We start from the raw sequence: 23,980 nt of genomic DNA, 5'->3' as shown, positions 1-23,980 counted from the left end.
CACTGATCAGCCCCGGCTCATATTGGTTCGAGGGATTGAACCTGGGACTTTGGAGCCTCAGGTGTATGAGTCCCTTTGCGTAACCATTATGCTACTTATCCCCTCCCTCTTAGGTAGTTCTATTAAATATTTTTTTAGTGTGATGATCTTAATGCATTTTCTTAATTCAGTAAGTGTTTGTAAAGCCACAATGCCAGCTACTGTCCTAGGTGAAAGGAATAACCAGCTGTGTATTTGAAACTGACATACAGTCACGTAGGAGATCCAAAAAATAATGGCAGACAAGATAAGCTGGCAATTAGAGTAGGGTGTACTTAGCTCTGCTGGAGGGCGCTAGGGAAGGCGGCCAGTGATCAGAATTTGATAATTCTCTGGAGGCTTGATTTAGTAGGTTTTTAAAATCTTATCCATAGACCTAAATCTCTTATAACATAACCATCTCTGTTATAATTATGAGATTATATAGTAGTTTTTGTAATCTTTTTTTCATTTAATAAAATTCCATAAACATTGTCCCAAATCATTAGACATTTTATAATATGAAATTGGACAAATAACATGCAAGATTGTCTTAGTTTTTATGTATGCATGATTTGATTATATGCATTATAATGATTATAATAATGTTTATTTTTATTATTTTAGGACTTTAACAATTTTTTAAAAATTTATTCATGAGAAAGATACAGGAGAGAGAGACAATTAACCAGACATCACTCTGGTACATGTGCTGCCAGGGATTGAACTCAGGACCTCATGCTTGAGAATCCAATGCTTTATCCACTGTGTCACCTCCTGGACCACTAGGTCTTACATTTAATCTTTAATTCACCTTGAGTAGATTTTTTTTGTGTTTAATTTTAATATATATTTCTTCCCCTTCAGAGTTACTGGTGGGGTTTGGTGCCAGCATTATGAATCTATGCTGCTGGCACCCCAAATTTTTTTTTCCATCTTTTTGGATAAGATAGAAATTGAGAGGGGGAGGTGGAGATAAAGGAAGAGAGGAAGATAGACACTTGCAGATCTGCTTAGCCACTTACGAAGTGTCCCCCTGCAGGTGGGGAGCCCAGGGCTGGAACCTGGATCTTTGTGCAGGTCCTTACACTTAGTACTATGTGTGTCACCACTCTGCCCCTAATTGTGATCTTTTTCATGTGACTAACCAGTTTTCTGTGTGGTATTTATTGAAAAGACTGTCCTTTCCCTTACTGGGCTCCATAATTAGTCATATATGTGTGAAAGTTTTTCTGGCCTCTTCTGTTCCATTGTCCTGTGCATCTGTTTTGATGGTAGTACTATAGTGATTGGGTTATTCTAGTGTCTTAATAGTTTGCTATCAGGAACTATGATGCCCACAGCTTTCCTTTTCTTCTTAAAGATGCTTATAGACATTCCAGATCTTCATGGTTTCGTATACATTTTAGTATGATGTTCTGCTTCTGTGGAAAGGCCATTGAACTATTTCTAAGGATTTCATTGAATCAGTAGATCGAGTTGTGTATTGTGGACCCGCCCCCTCCCTTTCTTTTTTTCTTTTTTCCTTTTTCTTCTTTCTTTTGATGCACTGCTGGAGATTGAACTTAGTCATGCATACATATTGCCACTGGGCCACTTTTCCAGTCCAGTTTTTCCCCTTCTTCTCCCCCCTCCATATCTGTATATTAGAGTGAGAGAACAAGTGTTAGAGAGATAGGCAACAAAGCATCACTCCACCATCCATAGAGTTCTCTCTGCTACCCCCAGTATGTTCCAGGGACCAGTCCTAGAGCCTTACGCATAGAGGTAGACATTATATCACTCAATCATATCCCCAGCCTTGGATACTTATATATATATATATATATTTAATCCCTGAGCTTGGAATGTCTTTCCAGTTATTTGTACCTTTAAAAAAAATATTACCTTTTGTTGCCCTTTTTTATTGTTGTAGTTATTATTGTTGTCGATGTCGTTGTTGGATAGGACAAAGAGAAATGGAGAGAGGAGGAGACAGAGAGGGAGAAAGACAGACACCTGCAAACCTGTTTCACCACTTGTGAAGCGACTCCCCTGCAGGTGGGGAGCCGGGGACTTGAACCAGGATCCTTCTGCTGGTCCTTGCGCTTTGCGCCACCTGCGCTTAACCTGCTGTGCTACTGCCTGACTCCCTATTTGTATCATTTTAAACCACTTTTATTCATGTTTTATAGTTTTGGTTTAGAGATCTTTCACCTCTGTGCTAATTATTCAATATTTTCATACAGTTATAAAAGGGATGGTTTTCTTTATTTCTATAGTAGTTCATTATTAGTGCATAGAAACAAAACACTGGTTTTTGTACCCTGTAGCTTTGCCCAATGTATTCTAATAGCTTTTTTTGGGGGGGAGTGGGGGAGTGGAAAAATTAGGGTTTCCTACATATATAATATGTCATCTGCAAAAAGTTAGTTTTACTCTTTTTCCAATTGTGATGGCTTTTTTTTTTTTTTTTTCCTTACCTGATTACTCTGGCTAGGACTTCCAGTGCTATGTTGAATAAAAGTGAGAATGGCCATCCTTGTCTTGTTCCTGATCTTACAGGGAAAGCTTTCAGCTTTTCACCGTTGAGTCTGATGTTAGCTGGGGCTTGTCATATGTGGCCTTTATTATATTGAGGTATGTTCCCTGTCTACCCAGTTTATTGAGAGTTTATATCTTCTTTAAAAAATTTTTTTTTTAATGGAGAGGAGTATATATTTATGTGTATATATATATACATATACACATATATATACACACACACGTTATTGATAGAGCATTAAGATTTATAATATGTGTAAAACTTGTGACAGGTAAATAAAATGGTAAATTATTAAAATTAATAATGTCTTTAACTCATTTTTAAAAGTGCACATCAGCTTGTTAGTAGAGCACTTGGCAAATAACCTTTTGCAGATTAAATATTTTTAATGCATGAATTGAAGTAAAAGCTGTTGTGTGAAAATGACAGTCCTAGTAGGAGAATGTTAAGAGGAACTGACCTGATAATTGTTTTACAGAACATGGTATAGCGTGACAGAGGCAACTTACTGAAGAAGTAGTTCCTCCCACAGCTCACAAAATTCAGTATTAATTCAAGTCTTTTGTTCAATAATTGATTTTTATTTTTTAAAAGAAGTTTATTTTCCTTTTTGTTGCCCTTGTTTTTTTTTTGTTGTTGTTGTAGTTATTATTGTTGTTATTGATGATGTTGTTGTTGGATAGGACAGAGAGAAATGGAAAGAGGACAGGAAGACAGGGGGAGAGAAAGATAGACACCTGCAGACCTGCTTCACCGCTTGTGAAGCGACGCCCCTGTAGGTGGGGAGCTGGGGGCTCGAACCGGGATCCTTATGCCAGTCCTTGTGCATCACACCACCTGTGCTTAACCCGCTGCGCTACCGCCCGACTCCCAATTTTTATTTTATATTTATTGCCGCCAAGGTTCTCACTGGGGCTCTGTCCTTGCACGCACGCGCACACCCTGCTCATGGTGGCTGTCGCCCTCTCACCTCCACTTTTCCTTTTCTTTTCTTGCCTCCAGGGTTCTTGCTGGGACTCTTGTGGCGCCTGCACTACAAATCCACTGCTCCTGGAGGCCATTTTTTCCGTTTTATTGGAAAGGATAGAGAGGAATTGAGAAAGGAGGGGAAGATAGAGAAGGGGAGAGAAAGATAGACACCTACGGACTTGTTTTACTGCCTGTGAAGTGACCCTCTGCAGCTGGGGAACTGGGGCTCAAACCAGGATCCTTGTGCAGGTCCTTGTGCTTCATTCATACTGTGTGCACTTAACCTGGTGCGCTACCACCCAGCTCCTTCATCCCCGTCTTTTCTCCCCCTCCCTCCCCTAGACAGAAATTGAGGGGTGGGATAGAGTGGGAGAGAGAAAGAGGGACACCTGTAGCATTGCTTCATCACTTGTGAAGCATTCCCTGTGCAGTTGAGGAACAGAGGCTTGAACCCAGGTCCTTGCACATGGTAATGTACACTCAACTGGGTGAGCCACTACCTTGTCCCTTGTTTCTTAATTCAGCACTTAATTGGGAAATTTTAGCTATTTACTTTTCCTTTCAATTTATTTTAATCATTTTCTTTTTGAACTATTTGAGATTTAGTTGCAAATGGCATGCCTTTACCCCTAAAGTGCCTAGTGTTTTGTCATCCAGATCACTTTCTTTTTTTAAGATTTATTTGGGGATAGATAGCATCTGTTATGCAGAGAGACTCTAATGCCTGATGCTTCAAGGTCCCAGGTTCAGTCCCCTGCACCACCATAAGCCAGAGCTGATCAGTGCTCTGTAAAAAAGTAAAATAAACATTTAAATAGGTATATTTTGTACAAGATAAGAGAATTCCATACAAGAGAAGCCAGAGCACCACTTGGCACATGTAGCACTAGGGATTAAACCAGGAACTTCAGGCATGCAAGTCCTACACTCTGTTGGCTGAGCTATTTCCCCATTTCACTCTTTTCACTTTCAAATAGAAAACTTTTCTCGTAGCTTATTTTTTTTTTGCAACAGCTTTGTTGAGGTATAGCTTTTATACCATCCAATTTATTTTATTTTATTCTTTTTTAAGATTGTATTTACTGATTGATGAGAAACATAGGTGGGGAGCAGAGAGCTAGCCAGACACCACTCTAGTACATGTGCTGTCAGGGAATGAACTCAGGATCTCATGCATGAGTGTCCAGTGCTTTATCCACTGTGCCATCTCCTGGGCCACCCATTCAGTTTATTTGAGACTGTAAACCTCCCCGCCCCCCTTACTGGCAGTTGCTGGTACAGTGTTACACTAGGAGAGATTGGCTTCATTTGGAGCAGATAAAGCTGCCTTATGAAACCAACTGACAGATAACATCTGCAGTGACGTGTTCTCTCCCAAGTTGGCTGAAGTCAACCTACTCAACAGTTGCTAACATACTCTAAAGCAAAAGCTTAAATGTCCAATTTTGTGAAAGTTGGTTATAAAAATTATAGGAACCCTGCATATTTATAATTTTATAATAAACAGTATAGTAGACCTCAAATTTTTAACTTCTCTTAATTTTTGGTCTTGGGAGGAAAGAAGTGGTGTTCAGCATTTAAAAATAAAGAGCCTGAGGGCTGCCAGGTCTTGGCATTCATTCTGGACTAGCATGAAAGATGTTGAAATGGCTGACTTCCATCTTTGCTCTGACTTGGGATTGTTTGCTGCTTCTTTCAGCGCATTGCTTGGGGATCAGAGTATTTTTGTTGATTTTGATAGTGGTATCTCATTGATTAGAAAATCAGATTTGTAGCATGTAACTTCTACTTAACTCTCTCTCTCCCCCCCCTCCCCCAGGGATGAACTGTAAAAGCAACATCAACTTGACCGGTATATAATATTACAGTGGATCGCTCATCTTGGTCCTCAAAGCTTTTTGAAAACCATCAGCATCACAGCTTGTTTTGGACTTTGTTTCACTGTTATTTTCCGCATGAAAGTGTGTGGTTTTATAGAGTTTCGAATTATTCAAAGAGGCATAGAAGCCAGTTGGTTAGAAGAAGGATGCAAAGCATAAATTTGTGTATTACTACTTTAACACACCCACGTTTTGCTTTTAAAATATTAAAAGAAGAGTTTCTGCGAAACGGAAATGTATAGTTTGTGAATTGATTCCTGAGGACTGCTTTTTCTATTTAGACACTTCATTCTTCAGATGTCAACTTACCAGGTTGCTTTTGTGCATCGGATAACACACCATTCACAACTTCCGATTCTTCGGTTTTGAATGTCTCTTAGATGCTATTAAGAAAATAGAGATGAGCTTCCTTTTAAAAGCTTTTGATGTGGTGTCATATAATAGCATGTTGTAGATACAGTCAGCTGCTTTGTTACCTAAAGATTTAGCATTTGTAAATATTAAAGTGGCAGGTGGTATCCATGAACCTACTCAGCTGTTCAGATGGGACATAACTGACATAGTCATCCCTTCTCTCTTTAAACGTTGTAGGAGTCCTGTAGCTCAGTTTTTCTTTTCTGTTTTGAATTTGCTGCTGATAATGTATATGAATTTAACCTGCTGTGTAAGCTGTGTCCTAGGTACTGAACAGTTTATGCAGTGCTGCTTTGCCAAATAAAAGTTCGAAGTGAAAGAGGCATTGGTAGTGTTTGAATGTAGAAGAAAGAACAGCATGCCCACCAGATAGAGGATGTTAGGATCGCAGAGAACATGCTTCCTTTCAGGCTCTGTTTTGTGAAATCTGAATAGTCTAATAAACAGCATTAACAATTCAGCTGTGTAATTGTAGAATGTGACATTTCTTGAGGACAAAAACTATACCTCCTTTCATTTTTCTGTTCATATAGCACAGGGCTTGTCCTCTTAAGATGCATGATGTCAATAAATGCTGTATGAGCGAGTGAATGGATTGACTTAATGTCAGGGAAGAACAAAGCTGAGGATATATTTACCAAAACACACCTCCCACATGTGAATAGTTTCTTAGTATGACGACTCAATGAGTTCTTGAGAAGATAATAGTACTTGAGAGTTTACTTAAATGCTGTGGTTTCATGCCTTTTATAGTAGGCTCTTGGTTTTCCTAGGCATTCTAGAACTTGAAGAAATCGTCAGCTCTAGAGTAGGGGTGGGAACCCTCTTTCTGCCAAGAGCCATGTAGATATTTTTCATGTCATTTGCAGGCCATATTCAATGGACCTAAAAAATTAGTGCTTAATACTGCTACTGCTATGAAAAAAGCTTCTAACTTTATTGAATTTTGAGTCCTGCCTGTGGTTGCCTTGACAGGGTCAGACCAAATGGCTTCTCAGACTAGACTCTCCCCACTCCCAGCAGAACTCTTCCTTGTGCTCTTAGCAAGGGTGAGTGGTTCTGCCAGGTAGATCCTTAGTGAGTGTCTGAGGCAATTCTCACCCACACTTCCAAGCCTTACACACACACACATACGCACGCACGCACGCATGCACTTACGCGTGCAATCACAGCACCAAAGCTTCCTTCAATGCAGTGGGGGCTGGTCTTGAACCTGGTATTCATACGTATCAGAGCAGTGCATTATTCCAGTGAGCTATTTTGCTAGCCCTACATACTGTTTTTTTTTTTTTAATTTATTTATTTATTTTCCCTTTTTGTTGCCCTTGTTGTTTTATTGTTGTACTTATTATTGTTGTTATTGATGTCTTCGTTGTTGGATAGGACAGAGAGAAATGGAGAGAGGAAGGGAAGACAGAGAGGGGAGAGAAAGATAGACACCTGCAGACCTGCTTCACCGCCTGTGAAGCAACTGCCCTGCAGGTGGGGAGCTGGGAGCTTGAACCGGGATCCTTAAGCCGGTGCTTGTGCTTTGCGCCACCTGCGCTTAACCCCTATGCTACCGCCCAACTCCCTACATACTCTTTTTTAAGTGGAACAATTGATAAGATGAATTTAATAGAAGAAAAACCATTATTTTTTTGTAAACTAACTATGTAAAAAATATACATGCATCTTTTTCATGTGTGTCTCTTCTTTGGCAAGGTCCAAAATTTATTTAGTAAGTTCATTGCTCACTTCAGTTTGCTATTATTGATGTTACTTCTGGATTCAGATTATGAACCCTTTTTAGTCCAGAACTCCGTGTCGTTGAGATAGTTTTAAAGGTTAAATATTCTTTTTAAGTTTTTCTTTTTTTACCCACTAAGATTACAACTAGGGCTTGGTGCCTGCACATCAACTCCATAGCTGCTGGTGGTCATTTTCTTTTGAGAGAGAGAGAGAGAGAGACAGAGATACACCGAGATCCTGAGATCTGTAGCACTGTTTTACCACTGGTGACGTTTCCCTTCTGTAGGTGGGGACTGGGGACTTGAACCTGGGTCCTCATGCATAGTAACATATGCTCTACTGGGTACAGCACACCAGGCCATAGATGAAGTATTCTTTAAGACTTGATTTATTTATTTGCCACCAGGGTTATAGCTGGGGTTTGATTCCTGCATGAGGAACCCATTGCTTCTAGCGGCCATTTTTTCCCCTCCTCCTTCCCCTCTTTAATTTGATAAGAGAAAGAAATAGAGAGGCGAGAAGGAGATACAGAGAAAGAGAGACACTTGCAGCACTGCCTCACTTTGTGAAGCTGTGAAGCGTCCCCCCTGCAGGTGGGGATTGGGGTTTGACCCAGGGCGTTGGACACTGTGATGTGTACACTCAACCAGGTGTACTGCTACTGGGCCCAAAAGTAATTCTTAGCCCGTATCCTTTATAGTATCATAGGTAAACCAGGCCTAGGTTTGGGGCTGGGGGGAAGTGGCGTTAGAAAGAAAGAAAGCCTATACTCTCAAGGAGTTTGCACTCTGGTTAAGGGGACGGTTTATAAATTGACAGAAGTGCCACCTCATTGGTGTAGACAAGGCCTTTACCAAACATTGCTCTTGGACTTGATTAAGTAAAATTTTAATATAAAAAAAATTTAAGGAAACTGCTTTTATTTATTTATTTATTTACCAAAGCACTGCTCAGCTTTGCCTTATGGTGGTGCTGGGGAATGAACCTTGGACCTTTGAGCCTTTTTGCATAACCATTATATTATCTACCTAGCCCAGTAAAAAATTTAAATGTCAACCGAGCAGAAATGGATTTTAAGCAAGTATTGATAGAAGTGATGGATTTTGGGAGTCGGGCTGTAGCGCAGCGGGTTAAGCGCAGGTGGCGCAAAGCACAAGGACCGGCATAAGGATCCCGGTTCGAACCCCGGCTCCCCACCTGCAGGGGAGTCGCTTCACAGGCGGTGAAGCAGGTCTGCAGGTGTCTATCTTTTTCTCCTCCTCTCTGTCTTCCCCTCCTCTCTCCATTTCTCTCTGTCCTATCCAACAACGACGACAATAATAACTACAACAATAAAACAACAAGGGCAATAAAAGGGAATAAATAAATAAAATATTTTAAAAAATTTAAAAAAAAGAAGTGATGGATTTTTAAACATTTTATTTATTGATTAATGAGAAAGGAGGGGAGAGAGAAAAAATCAGATATTACTCTCCTACATGTGCTGCCAGGGATTGAACTTGGGATCTCATATTTGAGAGTCCAATACTTTATCCACTGCAGCACCTCCCGAACCACCATTAATAAAATCCTTTGGGGAAAAAAAAAACTTATTGTGATAATTTTTTATTGTGACAATTCTAGTAGTATACATGAGATAACAAATATGAAGAAATCCAAAAACGTTCTAAATGGGGTTCAAAAGGCCACACAACTTAGGTAATTGCTAAAATTTTTGCAGATTGTTGATCTCTTCCTAGAACTATATTCAGTAAGGCAAATGAGTTCTGATGAATCAGTTTTACCTCTCTTGATTTATTTTCTAGGAAGCTGTGTGTTTAGTTCCCATTATACTTAAAGGGTAGTTCAAATAAAATGCTAGTTAGAAAATCTTGGAGTCAGGCAGTAGAGCAGTGGGGCTAAGCGCAGGTGGCGCAAAGCATATAAAGATCCCGGTTCGAGTCCCTGCTCCCCACCTGCAGGGGAGTCGCTTCACAGGCGGTGAAGCAGGTCTTCAGGTGTCTATCTCTCCCCCTCTCTGTCTTCGCCGCCTCTCTCCATTTCTCTCTGTCCTATCTAACAATGACAACATTAATAACAACAACAACAAAAACATGGGTGAGAAAAGGGAAAATAAATATATATTAAATGAAAAAAAGAAAATCTGCTTAAGAAAGGCCAGTCGGCTCATGCAGCCCAGGGGAGACTGTGCCTGCATATTGTAATATAATAAAAAGGAAGGTAAGTCTGATCACTCCATTATAATCTTTCGGATCCTGCTACAACAGCAGTTCTTGGTTGCCCACTGCAAGCTCCTTTTCTTTCTCCCTTTTTAAAATATTTAATTAGTTTGATAGAGACAGAAATTGAGGGCATAATGATTATGCAAAGAATCTCATTTCTGAGGTTTCATGTTCAATTCCCTGCATCACCAGCAGCCAGAGCTAAGTGGTACTCTGGTTAAAAAAAAAAAAAAAATGAGGGGAGGGGAGCTAAGAGGAGACAAAGAAGAGAGACTTGCAGCATTGCTTCACCACTTAGGAAACTTTTCTGCTGCAGGTGGGAACCGGGGCTTTGATCCCAGGTCTTTCATCATTGTAACACATGCTCTACTAGGACCCCAGGCTCCATCTTTTTAACTGAATTGGGCTCGGACTTGTGAAGCGCCCTCATGCATGATGGGAGGCATTACCAGAGCTGTGCTACCAGGCCTGTGACTCCTCTTGCCCTGTCTCTCATCTCTCTTCCTCCCTCTCCTCTTCCCTTTCAGGATGAATTGGCACCACTAGATATGAACAGTTCTCCCTCAGGTGGAATATCCCCATAGGATGGGCATCGCAGAAAATTGCCTTTCATCCAAAGGAAGAGTGATGACAAACGTAGGGACATCTTAAGTTTGAAAGCACAGTGAACTACTGGCTTCAGGAAGCTGAGGACTTTTTTTTTTTTTTTTTTGCCTCCAGGGTGATCACGGGGGCTGGGTGCTCACACTACGAATCCACTGTTCCTGTGGCTATTTTTTTTTTCTGATTTATTTGATAGAAATTGAGAGGAGGGGGAGATAGAGAGAACTACAGATCTACTTCACCACCTGTGAAGTGACCCCTCTGCAGGTGGGGAGCCAGGGGGCTTGAACCTGGATCTTTGTGTGTGTTCTTGCTGAAGACATTTTGTTCACACCCTGAACACTATCTTCAACACTTAATCGCTCCCTTTTTAAAACTGTAGTTGGTTTGATTAAGCCAGGTAATTTAGTAAATATTAGGAATTTAGGATCATATTAAAAAGTCCTGAAAGGTGGTCAGGGAGGTGGCGCAGTGGTAAAGCTTTGGACTCTCAAGCATGAGGTCCTGTGTTCGATCCCCGGCAGCACGTGTGCCAGAGTGATGTCTGGTTCTTTCTCTCTCCTCCTCTCTTTCTCATAAATAAAATCTTTAAAAAAAGTCACGAAAGAGGTTTAAGAAGAAAATACAATTTATTAAAGTAATATTGTACACACAGTCATGGAGTTTCACAAGTCTGTCAACACGTAGCAACACTGAATTGTGTTTACTTTCCTCCTCTAGAAAAGAAATGCTGAAAGGTGCATGCCTCATCAGGATGTGGTTGATTTGGTCTGAATGACCTCCTCCTCCCTATAGAAACAAACTTCACCATTATCTTCCACACACTCATCTCGCTAACTGCCCTTGAGAAATTTCAATCTTAGCTTCTTTTTAAACTTTCAACAAAATGCTTAGATTTCTCAGGAAATGGCTTCCCCCCCCCCTTCCATTTTACTGGATAGGACAGAGAAATTGGGAGGCAAAGATAGAGAGGGGCAGAGAAAAATAGACACCTGCAGACCTGCTTCACTACTTGTGAAGCGACTCCCTGCAGGTGGGGAGCTGGGGGCTCGAACCCAGATCCTTGCACTTCATACTGTGTGTGCTTAACCAGGTGCGCCACTGCCCGGCCCCCATAACTTTTTTTTTCCCTAGAGCTATTTGCTCTTTATTAATAAATTCTTAGGAACAAGCTGCTTCAGGTTCAATCTAACTATTGCCAGGTATTTAAGGACTTAACTACTGTACTGAAAAAATCATATTCTGTAAACAGGATCATCCTGTGAATGTAGCTAGCCATTGTACTCTATTCTTCTAAGGACAATTGCTAAGAATGGGGATTGTCTTGGCATTAAGTGATGACGGAATAATTTGCCTTTAAGGCCCACAGATTAATTGTGAAGAGATGCTAAACTATTGAATAAATGTCAATTTCCTGTAAAGATGAATCTGTGCAAAACTTTTCTACTCTGGGAAACATACACTTGGCATTAGCGAATTGTTACAATATAAGTTCTATTGCATTAAATAATGGAAAAAATGGCTCATTCCATTGGATGAAAGAACTACTGGTAATTAACATGTAACATTTTGACAGAAACTGTACCCAAAAGTCCACTGGGCATTCTGCTTTCCATTTTGAATACATTTTTTTCCCCTTCAATACCGAATTTTGTTCAAAACTGGTGACAGTATAAATCAACTGATGGGTCCTGGGCCATCAGACGATGCAAAGTAGATGGAAGAACACATGGATTCATTTGTCCTCAGAAAAGTTTGTTAAAACTTCTTTTCCCAAAAAAATATTTATTTTGGAAAGAGACAAATTGAGACGCAAGGAGGAGATAATAGAGGGAGAGAGAGACATCTACAATACTATCTCACTGCTCATGAAGCCTCTCCCTTGCAGGTGAGGGTTGGGGGCTTGAACCTGGGTCCTTGCACACTGTAACATTGCTGTACTGGCTTTGCCACTGCCTGCCTGGTCCCTCTTAAAATGTTTGACCTGGCGGGTTCTTTGCTTCTAGCTTGATTTCCTATCTCATTTCATGGCCTTGTTGAGGTATTTCTAATCCCAAATCAATTTTTTTTTAAATCTCCCAAAGGTCATCAATAATAATTCACATTCACCTTCCCTGAGGCCTCACTGTTGTTATAAGATTAGCACATAGATAGTCCTGCCAAAGGTAACATCTCATTGAAGGTTAAAAAAAAAAAAATTAACAGAAGCAGGTCTTCAAGGGGAGAAAAAAAAAAGGAGAGCATAGGAAGTTTCAAGTAGAAAGAGGAGGATTACAGAACAAGGGAAAGTTACAAAAAGTCAACCAGGGCTGCTGGAGGCCAGCAGCTGGATTCTGAGAAGAATGGGTTAACTAAAATTGCCATTCGAAATCTATCTTGCCTAATACGAATTTCTGTTTTCAGGGACAGCTTACATAAATGAGAATTAGAATTTGCAAAAGCCTTTCATCACATGGACCTCTGAATTTCAAGATATTACACATTTCCCCAAGGAAAGTTTTTCAACAATTAGAACAAAGATTTGGGGTTTTGCAGAATCATCTGGGTTCTCAGTAGTTTTCTTAACCCAGATAAAAACAGGAGATTCTAGTCCTAATCCCAACTCTTGACACCATCTTCCCAGACAATACTTTTAGCTCACCTGCATGTTAGCTGTTGGGCTCAGGCAAAAATGAGTAAAGTCACAAGCCTCTTAGAATATACCTAAAATAGACTCCCTAGCTTCTAACACGAAGACCTCAAATCTCATGTGCTATGTTCTTACCTTTAGGTTCCTGATTATTAGAACAATTTGTTCTGCTTTATATCTTAATGCTTTCAACCACCAAATTGCAGATGCTACCATGAGGCTAACCTGACCTCCCTGGGCAGATGACCTCACCAATATGTCCTAGAATCTCACCTCTCCAGAGCCCTGCCCCACTAGGGAAAGACAGAAACAGGCTGAGAGTATGGATCAACTTGTCAATGCCTGTGTCCAGTGGAGAAGCAGTTACAGAAGTCAGACTCCCACCTTCTGCACCCCATAAAGATCTTTGGTCCATATTCCCAGAGGGATAGAGAAGCTTCTACTGGAGGGGAGGGGATGTGGAACTTTGGTGGTGGGAATAGTATGGAACCATACCCCTCTTATTCCTCAATCTTGTCAATCGTTACCAAATCACTAGTAAAATTTAAAAAAGGAATTTATAAGGGAACTATCTTTGCCCCCCCCCCCCAGCTATTTAAATTATCCTTAATATTACAGATACATCCCATTGATTAGGTAGTCAGATTCCTCAGATGTTATGGGATGAGCCTTTTTCAGTTTCTGTCTGACCAGTCGTAGTCGGCAAACAACCATGAGAAGCAGGAAAGCAGTGATCGCCAAACCCAGTGCCAGGGGTAACACTGCACCTGTGGAAAGGTTAGGTGTGGGAAAGGTGGTCCGGTGATTAACAATGGTAGCTGCGATCCACCGTGTGACAAACGCTTTGCATAGACTATCTAATCTGAACAGCTCAGATAAGGTACTTGTGTTAAGTAGGTCCTTGTATTACCACTATTTTGTTGATTAACAGGCATAAAGAGATTAAATGGCTGGTTTAAGAGCTCAGAGCTTGTGAGTTGTAGGTTTAAACCTCTAACACAGATTTCTTTAAAGTCACATTTTTCTACCAGGTTCCGGCAGAATCTATATATCAGTTGGTACAAATGGCACTGTGAGATTGTTCTTTTTTTTTTTTTTTTAGCCTCCAGGGTTATTGCTGGGGCTCAGTGCCTGCACCATGAATCCACCGCTCCTGGAGGCCATTTTTTTCCTCTTTTGTTGCCCTTGTTGTTGTAGCCTTGTTGTGGTTATTATTGTTGTTGATGTTGATCGTTGTTGGATAGGACAGAGAGAAATGGAGAGAGGAGGGGAAGACAGAGAGGGGGAGAGAAAGACACCTGTAGACCTGCTTCACCGCCTGTGAAGTGACTCCCCTGCAGGTGGGGGGCTGGGGGCTCAAACAGGGATCCTAACGCCAGTCCTTGTGCTTTGTGCCACGTGCGCTTAACCTGCTGTGCTACCGCCCGACCCCCCAGATTGTTCTTATGATCAATTATAATTCAGATTCTGTAAAGAGAAATTGTGACTACAGGAAACTGTTTAAGTGTGGTCACTGATTAAATTTACACATTCATAAATGCTCATTTTATTTTTGAGGGGCTGGGGGCTTGCTCACGAAAGGTCATCACTTCTAGGTTGCTTTTTTTATTATTATTTTTTATGCCACCAGGGTTATTGCTGGGGCTTGGCGCAGGCACTATGAATCCGCTGCTCCTGGTGGCCATTTGTTCCATTTTATTGAATAGGACAGAGAAATTGAGAGGGAAGGGGGGGGGATAGGGAGAGGAAAAGATAAACACCTGCAGACCTGCTTTACCGCTTGTGAAATGACCCCCCCCTTCAGATGGGGAGCTGGGGGCTTGAACTGAGATCCTTATGTGAGTCCCCTTAGCCTGGTGTGCCACCACCCAGCTCCCTGCCTTTTTTTTTTTTTTTTTAAATATTTGTTTTAATGAGACAGATACAGAGAGATCTGGTTTATAGTGGTGCTGGGGGTTGAACCTGGGATCCTGGAGCCTTCGGTATGACCGTCTTTCTGCATAACCATTATACTGTCTCCCCAGCTCTCTAGGCTGCTTTTCCATTCAGATGAGGGACAGAAGTAGAGAAGGGGAGATACTACAGCTCCAGAGCTTCCCATGTGAAGAAGCCGTAACAGCTCTTTTAGTGTTGAGGCTAGAACCCATGGCATGCACCCTACTAGGTGACCTATCTGGCCCTGTTCTCTCTTTTTGATATTTTTGTCTTTTGTTTTTGGATAGAGACAGAGATTGAGAGGCAAAGGGGAGCTAGAGAGAGGGGGGGGGGGAACACCGACCAATAACTGCAGCCCTGCTTCACCACTTATGAAGCTTCCCTTCTGCAGGTGGGGACTGGAGGCTTGAACCCAGGTCTTTGTACATAGTATCATGTGTATCCAACCAGATGCACCATCACCTGGCTGCTTTCTTTTTTAAAATTAAAAAAAAAATTTTATTTATTTTCCCTTTTGTTGCCCTTGTTTTTTATTGTTGTTGTAATTATTATTGTTGTTACTGGTTTTGTCATTGTTAGATAGGACAGAGAAATGGAGAAGGGAGGGGAAGACAGAGGGGGAGAGAAAGACAGACACCTGCAGACCTGCTTCCCTGCTTATGAAGCGACTCCCCCGAAGGTGGGGAGCCAGGGGCTGGAACTGGGATTCTTACGCCTGTCCTTGTGCTTTGCGCCACGTGCTCTTAACTCACTGCACTACCGTCCGACTCCGTAAATATTTATTTTTATGAGAGAGCACAGCTCTGTGGTATAGTAGTGCTGGGGAAAGGATTTGGGGGCACTGGGGTCCCATGCTAGCAAGTCCTGTGCTCTTTACACTGAGATGTCCCCCCCAGTCCCGATCAGTCCCTGTTAAAATAATTGTGGACTAGGGGGCTAGGTGGTGGTGTACCTAGTTAAGGACACAGATCACCGTGCACAAGTCCCTGGGTTTGAGACTCTGGTCCCCACCTGCAGGGGAGATGATTAACGAGCTGTGAAGCAAGTCTACAGGTGTCTCTCTCTCTTCTTCCTCTCTTATCTCCCTCCCCTCTCAATTTCTCTCTGTCCTATTTAATAAAATAGAAATAAGAAAGACAAAAGACAAAATGGCCACTAGGAGTGACAGATAACCCGGGCTGCAATAAAATAAATAAATAAATGGAACTATGAACTAGCTCTTGCTTTCTTGTTCTGGTTAGAGCTTTAAGAAAAAGTTATTTCTTTTTCCAACTCAAAGGAGTATACTTTTTTTTTTTTTTTTAACATTTATTTATTTTCCCTTATGTTACCTTTGTTGTTTAACATTGTTGTGGTTAATTGATGTCGTCATTGTTGGATAGGACAGAGAGAAATGGCCAGAGGAGGGGAAGACAGAGGGGGAGAGAAAAACAGACACCTGCAGGCCTGCTTCACCGCTTGTGAAGACGCCCCTGTAGGTGGGAAGCCGGGGGACTTGAACTGGGATCCTTACCCCGGTCCTTGTGCTTAACCCGCTGCACTACCGCCCAACTCCCCGGGAGTATACTCTTAACTAGTGGGACCATAGCTGAAAACAAACCTCAAAATATGCAGGAGTAATATTGGCTCAGGGTCATCCATGGAGGAAAAGTCCTCTCTTGTCCTTCATGGGGTTTTGCACACACAGGGTGGTTCTAAAACCTCCTTAGGGAGAAGCAGCCTCTAGAGACTTACAGGAGTTCTTCACGTACCAGACCGGCATTCCTTATCAAGCTCAGCAGTTTCTTTTTTCTTTCTTTTTTTTTTAATTTTTAATATTTATTTTGTTGCTCTTGTTTTATTGTTGTAGTTATTGTTGTTGTTGGATAGGAGAGAGAGAAATAGATGAGGGGAAGACAGAGAGGGGGAGAGAAAGTTAGACACCTGCAGACCTGCTTCACCGCTTGTGAAGCAACTCCCCTGCAGGTGGGGAGCCAGGGGCTCGAACCGGGAACCTTTCGCCGGTCCTTGCGCTTTGCGCCACCTGCGCTTAACCCGCTGCGTAACCGCTCAACTCCCAAGCTCAGCAGTGTCTATTCTTAGTCTACAGTCAAAAGTGAAAACATGGCCTATTTTTAGCTGCTGTGGTCTGGCCAACAGGTGGAACTAGAACAAGATTCTCCATTGCAAACACTGACTGCACACTACTCTTCATTAATTGATTCATTATTCAGAGTCTTGTGCCTGGAGGGCCGGGATAGGGAGGGGGTGGTGGTGCATCGGGTGAAGTGCACATAGTACGAAGTGCAAGGACCCGAGCAGAATCCCAGTTCAAGCCCCCACTCCACTCCCCACCTGTGGGGGGGGGGGGTCACTTACAAGTGGTGAAGCAGGTCTGCAGTTGTCTGTCTTTCTCCCTCTCTATCTTCCCCTCCCCTCTCAAGTTCTCTCTGTCCTATCCAAAATAAATAAGTAAATACATAAATAAATAAAAATGGCTGTCAGGAGCAGTGGATTCATAGTGTAGGCACCGAACCCCTGTGATAACCCTGAAGGCAAAAAATAAAAAATAAAAAGTCTTGTGCCTGACACTGAGCTAAATGTTGCTGCTGAAAGACAGGGAGCCAGTGCTAAAGAGGGCCAACATTGTTCTTAGTGCTTCAGAGCTCGAATCATCTCTTTCTCCCCACCTCCGTATGAGGTGGTACTATGAGCCCTATTTCACAAGTGAAGGGATAAGGCATCGAGCAGGAAGCGACTTGTTTAATATGCGTAGCAAATGGTGGAGCTCCAGGGCCACTATGATACTGTTCCCAAAGCTAAATGGGGTGTCTGGGTGGTTGCACACCTGAGAGATGGCTCATATTACCATGCTTAAGGTCCTGGGATCAAGTCCTGGCTACCCACCTGCAGGGGAGAAGCTTCACAAACCATGAAGCATGCTACAGGTGTCTCTTTTTCTCTATCTTCCTCTTCCCTCTCAAATTCTAGCTCTGTCAAAAAGAAAAAAGGCGTCAAGCGGTAGCGCAGCGGGTTAAGCACACGTGGCACAAAGCGCAAGGACTGGCGTAAGGATCCCGGTTCGAGCCCCCCGGCTCCCCATCTGCGGGGCGTCGCTTCACAAGCGGTGGAGCAGGTCTGCAGGTGTCTGTCTTTCTCTCCCTCTGTGTTTTCCCCTCCTCTTGCCATTTCTCTCTGTCCTATCCAACAACGATGACATCAATAACAACAACAACAATAAAAACAACAAGGGCAACAAAAGGGGATAAATAAATATTAAAAAAAAGAGAGAGAAAAGGAAAAAAGAAAAGGCCACCAGTAGTGGTGGCTTCATCATGTAGGCACCAAGCCTCACCAATAAACCTGGTGGCAGTGAACAAAAAAAAAAGTTAAATGAGATGAATTAAAAATATATATATTCACCTGCTTCACCACCTGTAAAGTGACTCCCCTGCAGGTGAGGAGCTGGGGGCTCGAACCAGGATCCTTACACAGGCCATTGTGCTTTGCACCATGTGTACTTAACCTGCTGCGTTACCACCTGACTCCCCGAAGCTGCTATAGTTTTATCTCCTGACTAATAAGGACATCAACAAGCCAGAGTTCAGTGGTGCACCAAGGTGTGAACCTGGGCACCTGACTTTGAAGTCCATGGTACTAATCACCATGCCATGAGCTCTGTCCTTGAAATGTTACACCTGGGGGGGATTGCAGGGCTTCTCTAGCTCATCAATTCCTTTTTAAAATATATCTTTTATTTTATACATATAGGAGGGGCCAGGCAGTGGCACACCTGGTTAAGTGAACACATTACGGTGTGCAAGGACCCAGGTTCATACCCCTGATCCCCACCTGCAGGAGGAAAGCTTCATGAGCAGTGAAGCAGGGCTGCAGGTGTCTCTCTGTCTCTCTCCCTTTCTATTCCCCCTCCCCTCTCAATTTCTCTCTGTCTGTATCCAATAATAAATTTAAAAAGATATAAAAAATGAAATTGGTACATGTGCCCATGTGTCAACGATTTTAAGAGAGAGACAGAGACAAGATCATTGTTCACCTCTGACTTATGGTGCTGCTGGGGACTGAACCTGGGACCTTAGGCATGAGAGGGTTTTTTTTTTAATATTTATTATTCCCTTTTTGTTGCCCTTGTTGGTTTTTATTGTTGTAGTTATTATTTTTGGGTATGACAGAGAGAAATGGAGAGAGGAGGGGAAGACCAAGAAGGGGAGAGAAAGACAGACACCTGCAGATCTGCTTCACCGCCTGTGAAGCGACTCCCCTGCACGTGGGGAGCCGGGGGCTCGAACCGGGTTCCTTATGCTTGTGCTTTGCGCCACCTGTGCTTAACCCGCTGCGCTACTGCCTGACTCGGCATGAGAGGGTTTTTTTTTTTTTTTTTTTGCATAATTATTATGCTTGTCTCCCCAGCCCTTATTTAAGAAAAAAAAAATACTGGGGCCAGGTGGTAATGCACCTGGCTGAATGCAAGGACCCAGGTTCAAGCCTCGGGTTCCCACCTGCATGGAGAAGGCTTCATAAGTGATGAAGCAAAAGATGTGTGTGTCTTTTTGTTTCTTTATCTCCCTCGATCCTCTTAATTCTATCTGTCATATCAAATGAAGAAGAAGAAAGAAGGAAAAAACAGCCACCAGGGACTGAACCCCAGCAGTAACTTTGGTGGCAATTAAAAAAAACAAAAACCTTATCTATGAGTAAGAGGTGGAAGAGAGGGCCTGAGCATCACTGTTGCCTGGGACTGAACTCAGGACCTCATGTTAGAGGGCTCAGCACTTTATCCACTGCACCACCTCCAGAGCTGCTCTAGTCCCAAAACTTATAAAAAAAAAAAAAAGAAGCTGAGATTCATAGAAGGGAAGAGCCCAAAGGGGAAAGATGACACGGGCTGCTCATGCCATAAACTCTGGCAGCTTTTTCTCACAGCCTCAACTAGAAGATGTCTGGTTCTACAGATGTTTACAGGAAGAAACACAAACCAGGGGCAGGGGATGTTTGTAAACAGCCTATGAAATCATTTGGTCTGGCCTTGCCAACGCAACTGCAGACATGACTGGTAATTCAATAAGTGCTTGATTTTTTTTCTTTCTTTTGTCTCTAGTGGTTATTGCTGGGGCTCAGTGCCTGCACTATGAATCCACTGCTCCTGGAGACTATTTTTTCCCTTTTGTTGACCTTGTTGTTTATCGTTGTTGTTGTTATTGTCGTTGTTATTGGGTATGATAGAAATGGAGAGAGCAGGGGAAGACAGAGAGGAGGAGAAAAAAGATAGACATCTGCAGACCTGCTTCACCACTTGTGAAGCGACCCCTCTATAAGTGGGGACCCAGGGGGGCTCCAACTGGGTTCCTTACGCCGATCCTTGTGCTTTGCACCATGTGTGCTTAACCCTGCTGTGCTACCACCCGACCCCCAAGTGCTCCATTTTTTAAGTTGGAAATTTTGTCTAGCCCAACATGATGTTATAATTATCCAAATGGTCCTTGGCAGGAAAAAGGTTCTTCAGTCCTGGTTGACACCATGCAGTGAGCTTTTTTTTGTTTGTTTGTTTAAATTAATTAATTAATTATTGTGTAGAGACAGAAACTGAGAGATGAGGGAAGATAGACAGGAAAAGAAACAGACACTGCAGCCCTGTTTAACCACTTGAAGCTTTTCCCCTGCAGGTGGGAACTAGGGGCTGGAACACAGGTCCTTGTGTGTTGAAACACGTGTGTTTAACCAGCTGTGCCACTGACTGGCCCCCAGTGAGTCTCCAAAGTGTGTACTACCTGCTTCTGGAGCTGGGCGTTCCTGTCGTCTTTGATCACTCTTTGCCTCAAACATGTGATTTTTCTCTTTTCTTTTCTTCTCCAAGGAACCTGCAGAAAACAAACATAACTTATACTGAAGGGGCATCAGAAACTTCAGGAACTAGGCATGAAAATACAACTTAAAGAAAGGACTATAGGACTTCTTTCTTTTAAAATTTTAAAAAAATATTTATTTTCCCTTTTGTTGCCCTTGTTGTTTTTCACTGTTGTAGTTATTGTTGTTGTTGTTGTTGATGTCATCGTTGTTGGATAGGACAGAGAGAAACGGAGAGAGGAGGGGAAGACAGAGAGGGGGAGAGAAAGTTAGACACCTGCAGACCTGCTTCACCGCCTGTGAAGCGACTCCCCTGCAGGTGGGGAGCTGGGGGCTTGGACCTGGATCCTTATGCCGGTCCTTGTGCCTTGTGCCATGTGTGCTTAACCCACTGTGCTACTGCCTGACCTCCTCAAAGAGTATTTTCTTAATTGCCTTCTCTTCCTGGGAGAGTCTGTAAAGTGATGGAGGGTCTGGATGGCTGGGTGTTAGGGGGAGGGCAGTGAGCACAGGAGCCCTCAGAATTGGGCTCTGGAGAATTTGTCCTGTCTCTCTAAGATGCCTGGAAAAATGTCTCTGTAATTTCCCAGCCTGAATCACTCTTCCTGGGCCTCAGCATATAGAAGGCCACAGAGAAGTGCTTCCATTTCACACATTCCATTCCAGGTTGTTCTCAAGGGCTAAACCTGACAACACCCCATCACTTGCTTTTGCAAATAATTCATTTTGGCGATGATCTTTCTGAAAGAGGCAATGTCTTAGGAAATAATCTCCCCTCCTCTTCTGCTTGAAGAGTCCAATGCTTTATCCAGGGCACCACCTCCTTGACCACGCCCCACCTCCCATTCTGTATGACCTACTGTGCAGAGTTAGTTACAGATTCTCTGGAGGTGTTGAAGTTACAAAGGGAAGTTGTTTTAATTTCATTTTCCCATAGAACATGCAGACATGTTCTGGGAGGAAGTTGGAAATAACACTTGGGGAAAAAAAAAAAAAACATCTGGGTCTCCCTTCCAGAGTTCTCCAAAGCTTCTGTCTCTGCCTGCCAACTGACACAGACAACGAAACTGTCCCTCCTCACCGTTCACCCGGTAGACCATGCTGTGTGCTTGCCAAGGAACTAAGAGGGAGCGCTCTCTCTTTTAATTAACAAAACCAACAATTTTATTTTGGTTCTGCATTGCATTTCTCATTTTACTCAGGTAGTTTACATAGAAGATGAATTCAGTACATGATTATTATTACAATTTCTATTTTTATTAATATCATCTGAGTTATATTTCTTTCCATCCTATGCAGAAATTACTTTTATGAATCCTAGCACCCGGCCCCCAACCAAGCAGTGTCTTTACACTGGATCTTCCACCCATCTGACAACCTGGTGATTCTTGCTACCAAGTTGGAGCACAGCAGGCTATTCAGCTGTGCGCTGTATCAGGCTGTCGCGGAAACTGTCTTTCCTGTAGCATCCTAGCCATTTATAAAAAAAAGTTCTCGGGGCCTAGAAGGTAGTTCAGCAGGTAGAGGGCATTCCTTCTGTCTGTCGGCCCTTGGTCTTGACTCCCAGCTCACATGAGAGCAGCAAAGTCAGGGAGGGATAAATGAAACTAACACGGTGGTTAGTGAGGTAGTGCCTTGGTGTCTCTCCTCCCCTCTCTGATAAGAAAAAAATATACGTATTTTTTCATTTCTTTATTGGGGGATTCATGTTTTACATTCAACAGTAAATACAATAGTTTTTATATGCATAACACTTCTCAGTTTTCCATATAAAGAAAAATATTTTTAATTTATTATTATTTTAAAAATTTTACTTTTTGCCTCCAGGGTTATTGCTGGGGCTTGGAGCCTGCACTACGAATCCCCTGCTCCTAGAGGCCATCTTCTCCCCCACTGTTGTTGTTGGATAGGACAGAGAGAAATTGAGAGAGGAGGGGAAAACAGAAGGGGGAGACAGACACCTACAGACTTGCTTCATCTCTTGTGAGCGACCATCCCCTCCCCATAGGTGGGAAGCTGGAGCCTCCAACTGGGATCCTTGCGCCGGTCCTTGCAATTCGCACTGTGTGTGTTTAACCCATGGAACTACTGCCCTGCCCCCAAGAAAATTTTTTTTTTTTTTAAGAAAAATCTTTTAAAAATTCCTTTAAAAATAATTTAATTGATTTATTGGATAGAGACAGAGAGACAGGGAGAGAAGTCAAGAGGGAGGGAGTGATAGAGAGGGGGAGAGAGACACCTGCAGTCCTGCTTCACCACTCATGAAGCTGTGAAACCCCTTAGTAGCTGATGGGGGAACTGAAGTTCAGAGATATGAAACCACTTTCACAAAGCTCTACAAGCAGTCAAGAGTGGAACCTGATGGTGAGACCTGCCTTTTTCCCTCTAGCCCGTCTCACTCAGTTCATTCATGTGCACATAGGCCTCTGCTACAGTGAAGCAGCAAGAGGTCATCTCTCCTGGCTTCTGAGAACTCACTTCTCTCCATAGACTTTTTTTTTTGAATTAAAAAAAAACTTTATTTATTGTTTGGATAGAGATAGTCAAAAATCAAGAAGAAGAAGGTAAAGAGGGAGAAAGACAGAGAGATACATGCAGCACTGCTTTACCACTGCAGGTAAGCCCCCTTCATAAACTCTTTTTTAAAATTTTTAAAAATTTTCCTAAAGCGCTTAGAGACACAGTAGATAGCAACAATTTATTATAATAATTATTATTTGTCTGACTTTTTTTTTTTTGCCTCCAGTGTTATCACTGGGGCTTGGTGCCTAATTTGTTGGCCTTGTTGTTGTAGTGTAGTTGTTATTGTATAGGACAGAGAGAAATTGAGAGCGGAGGAGAGAAAGACACTTGTAGACCTGCTTCACCGCCCATGAAGCGACCCGCCGGGGGCTCGAACCGGGATCCTTACGGCGGTCCTTGTGCTTTGCGTCACATGCGCTACCGCCCAGCCCCCTCCTCCATAAACTCTTTAAAAAAAAATTATTCCTTTTTTTGTTGCCCTTGTTTTTTTTTTTTTAATTGTAGTTATTGATGTCGTCGTTGTTGGATAGGACAGAGAGAAATGGAGAGAGGAGGGGAAGAAATGGAGAGAGAGGGGGAGAGAAAGACAAGACACCTGCAGGCCTGCTTCACCACTTGTGAAGCGACTCCCCTACAGGTGTGGAGCCGGGGGCTCAAACCGGGCAGCCCTTGTGCTTTGCGCCACGTGCGC

At 42.5% G+C, this 23,980-nt stretch overlaps 2 protein-coding genes and 1 long non-coding RNA gene across 6 annotated transcripts in view; 1 reads left to right on the top strand and 2 right to left on the bottom strand.

The window, feature by feature from the left end:
- The window catches only part of PCMT1 (protein-L-isoaspartate (D-aspartate) O-methyltransferase), a 54,700-nt gene extending 48,572 nt beyond the window's left edge, over positions 1-6,128 (top strand). For 3 of the 4 annotated variants that reach the window (XM_007515900.2, XM_060205348.1, XM_007515907.2), the window contains one exon: positions 5,331-6,128. In XM_007515900.2, the coding sequence (XP_007515962.2) occupies positions 5,331-5,343 (13 nt within the window). In that variant the 3' untranslated portion in view covers positions 5,344-6,128. Of the gene's footprint in view, positions 1-2,497; positions 2,638-5,330 lie in introns of all 4 variants that reach the window. The other variant, XM_060205347.1, reaches the window with a different exon arrangement.
- LOC132542678 (uncharacterized) lies at positions 618-4,967 on the bottom strand. The gene is made up of 2 exons (XR_009553646.1): positions 4,673-4,967; positions 618-745 (listed from the first exon to the last, which is right to left on the bottom strand). It is a non-coding gene; the product is annotated as an uncharacterized LOC132542678 (long non-coding RNA).
- A 4,843-nt stretch (positions 6,129-10,971) lies between the features above and the next one.
- The window catches only part of LRP11 (LDL receptor related protein 11), a 35,321-nt gene continuing 22,312 nt past the window's right edge, over positions 10,972-23,980 (bottom strand). Inside the window, 2 exon segments of the mRNA XM_016185343.2 lie at positions 10,972-13,757; positions 20,691-20,780. Of these exon segments, the coding sequence (XP_016040829.2) occupies positions 13,603-13,757; positions 20,691-20,780 (245 nt within the window). The 3' untranslated portion in view covers positions 10,972-13,602.

Source organism: Erinaceus europaeus, chromosome 13 (genome assembly GCF_950295315.1).
Source record: "Erinaceus europaeus chromosome 13, mEriEur2.1, whole genome shotgun sequence".
NCBI lineage: Eukaryota > Metazoa > Chordata > Mammalia > Eulipotyphla > Erinaceidae > Erinaceus > Erinaceus europaeus.
This window is presented reverse-complemented; position numbering and strand designations above follow the sequence as displayed.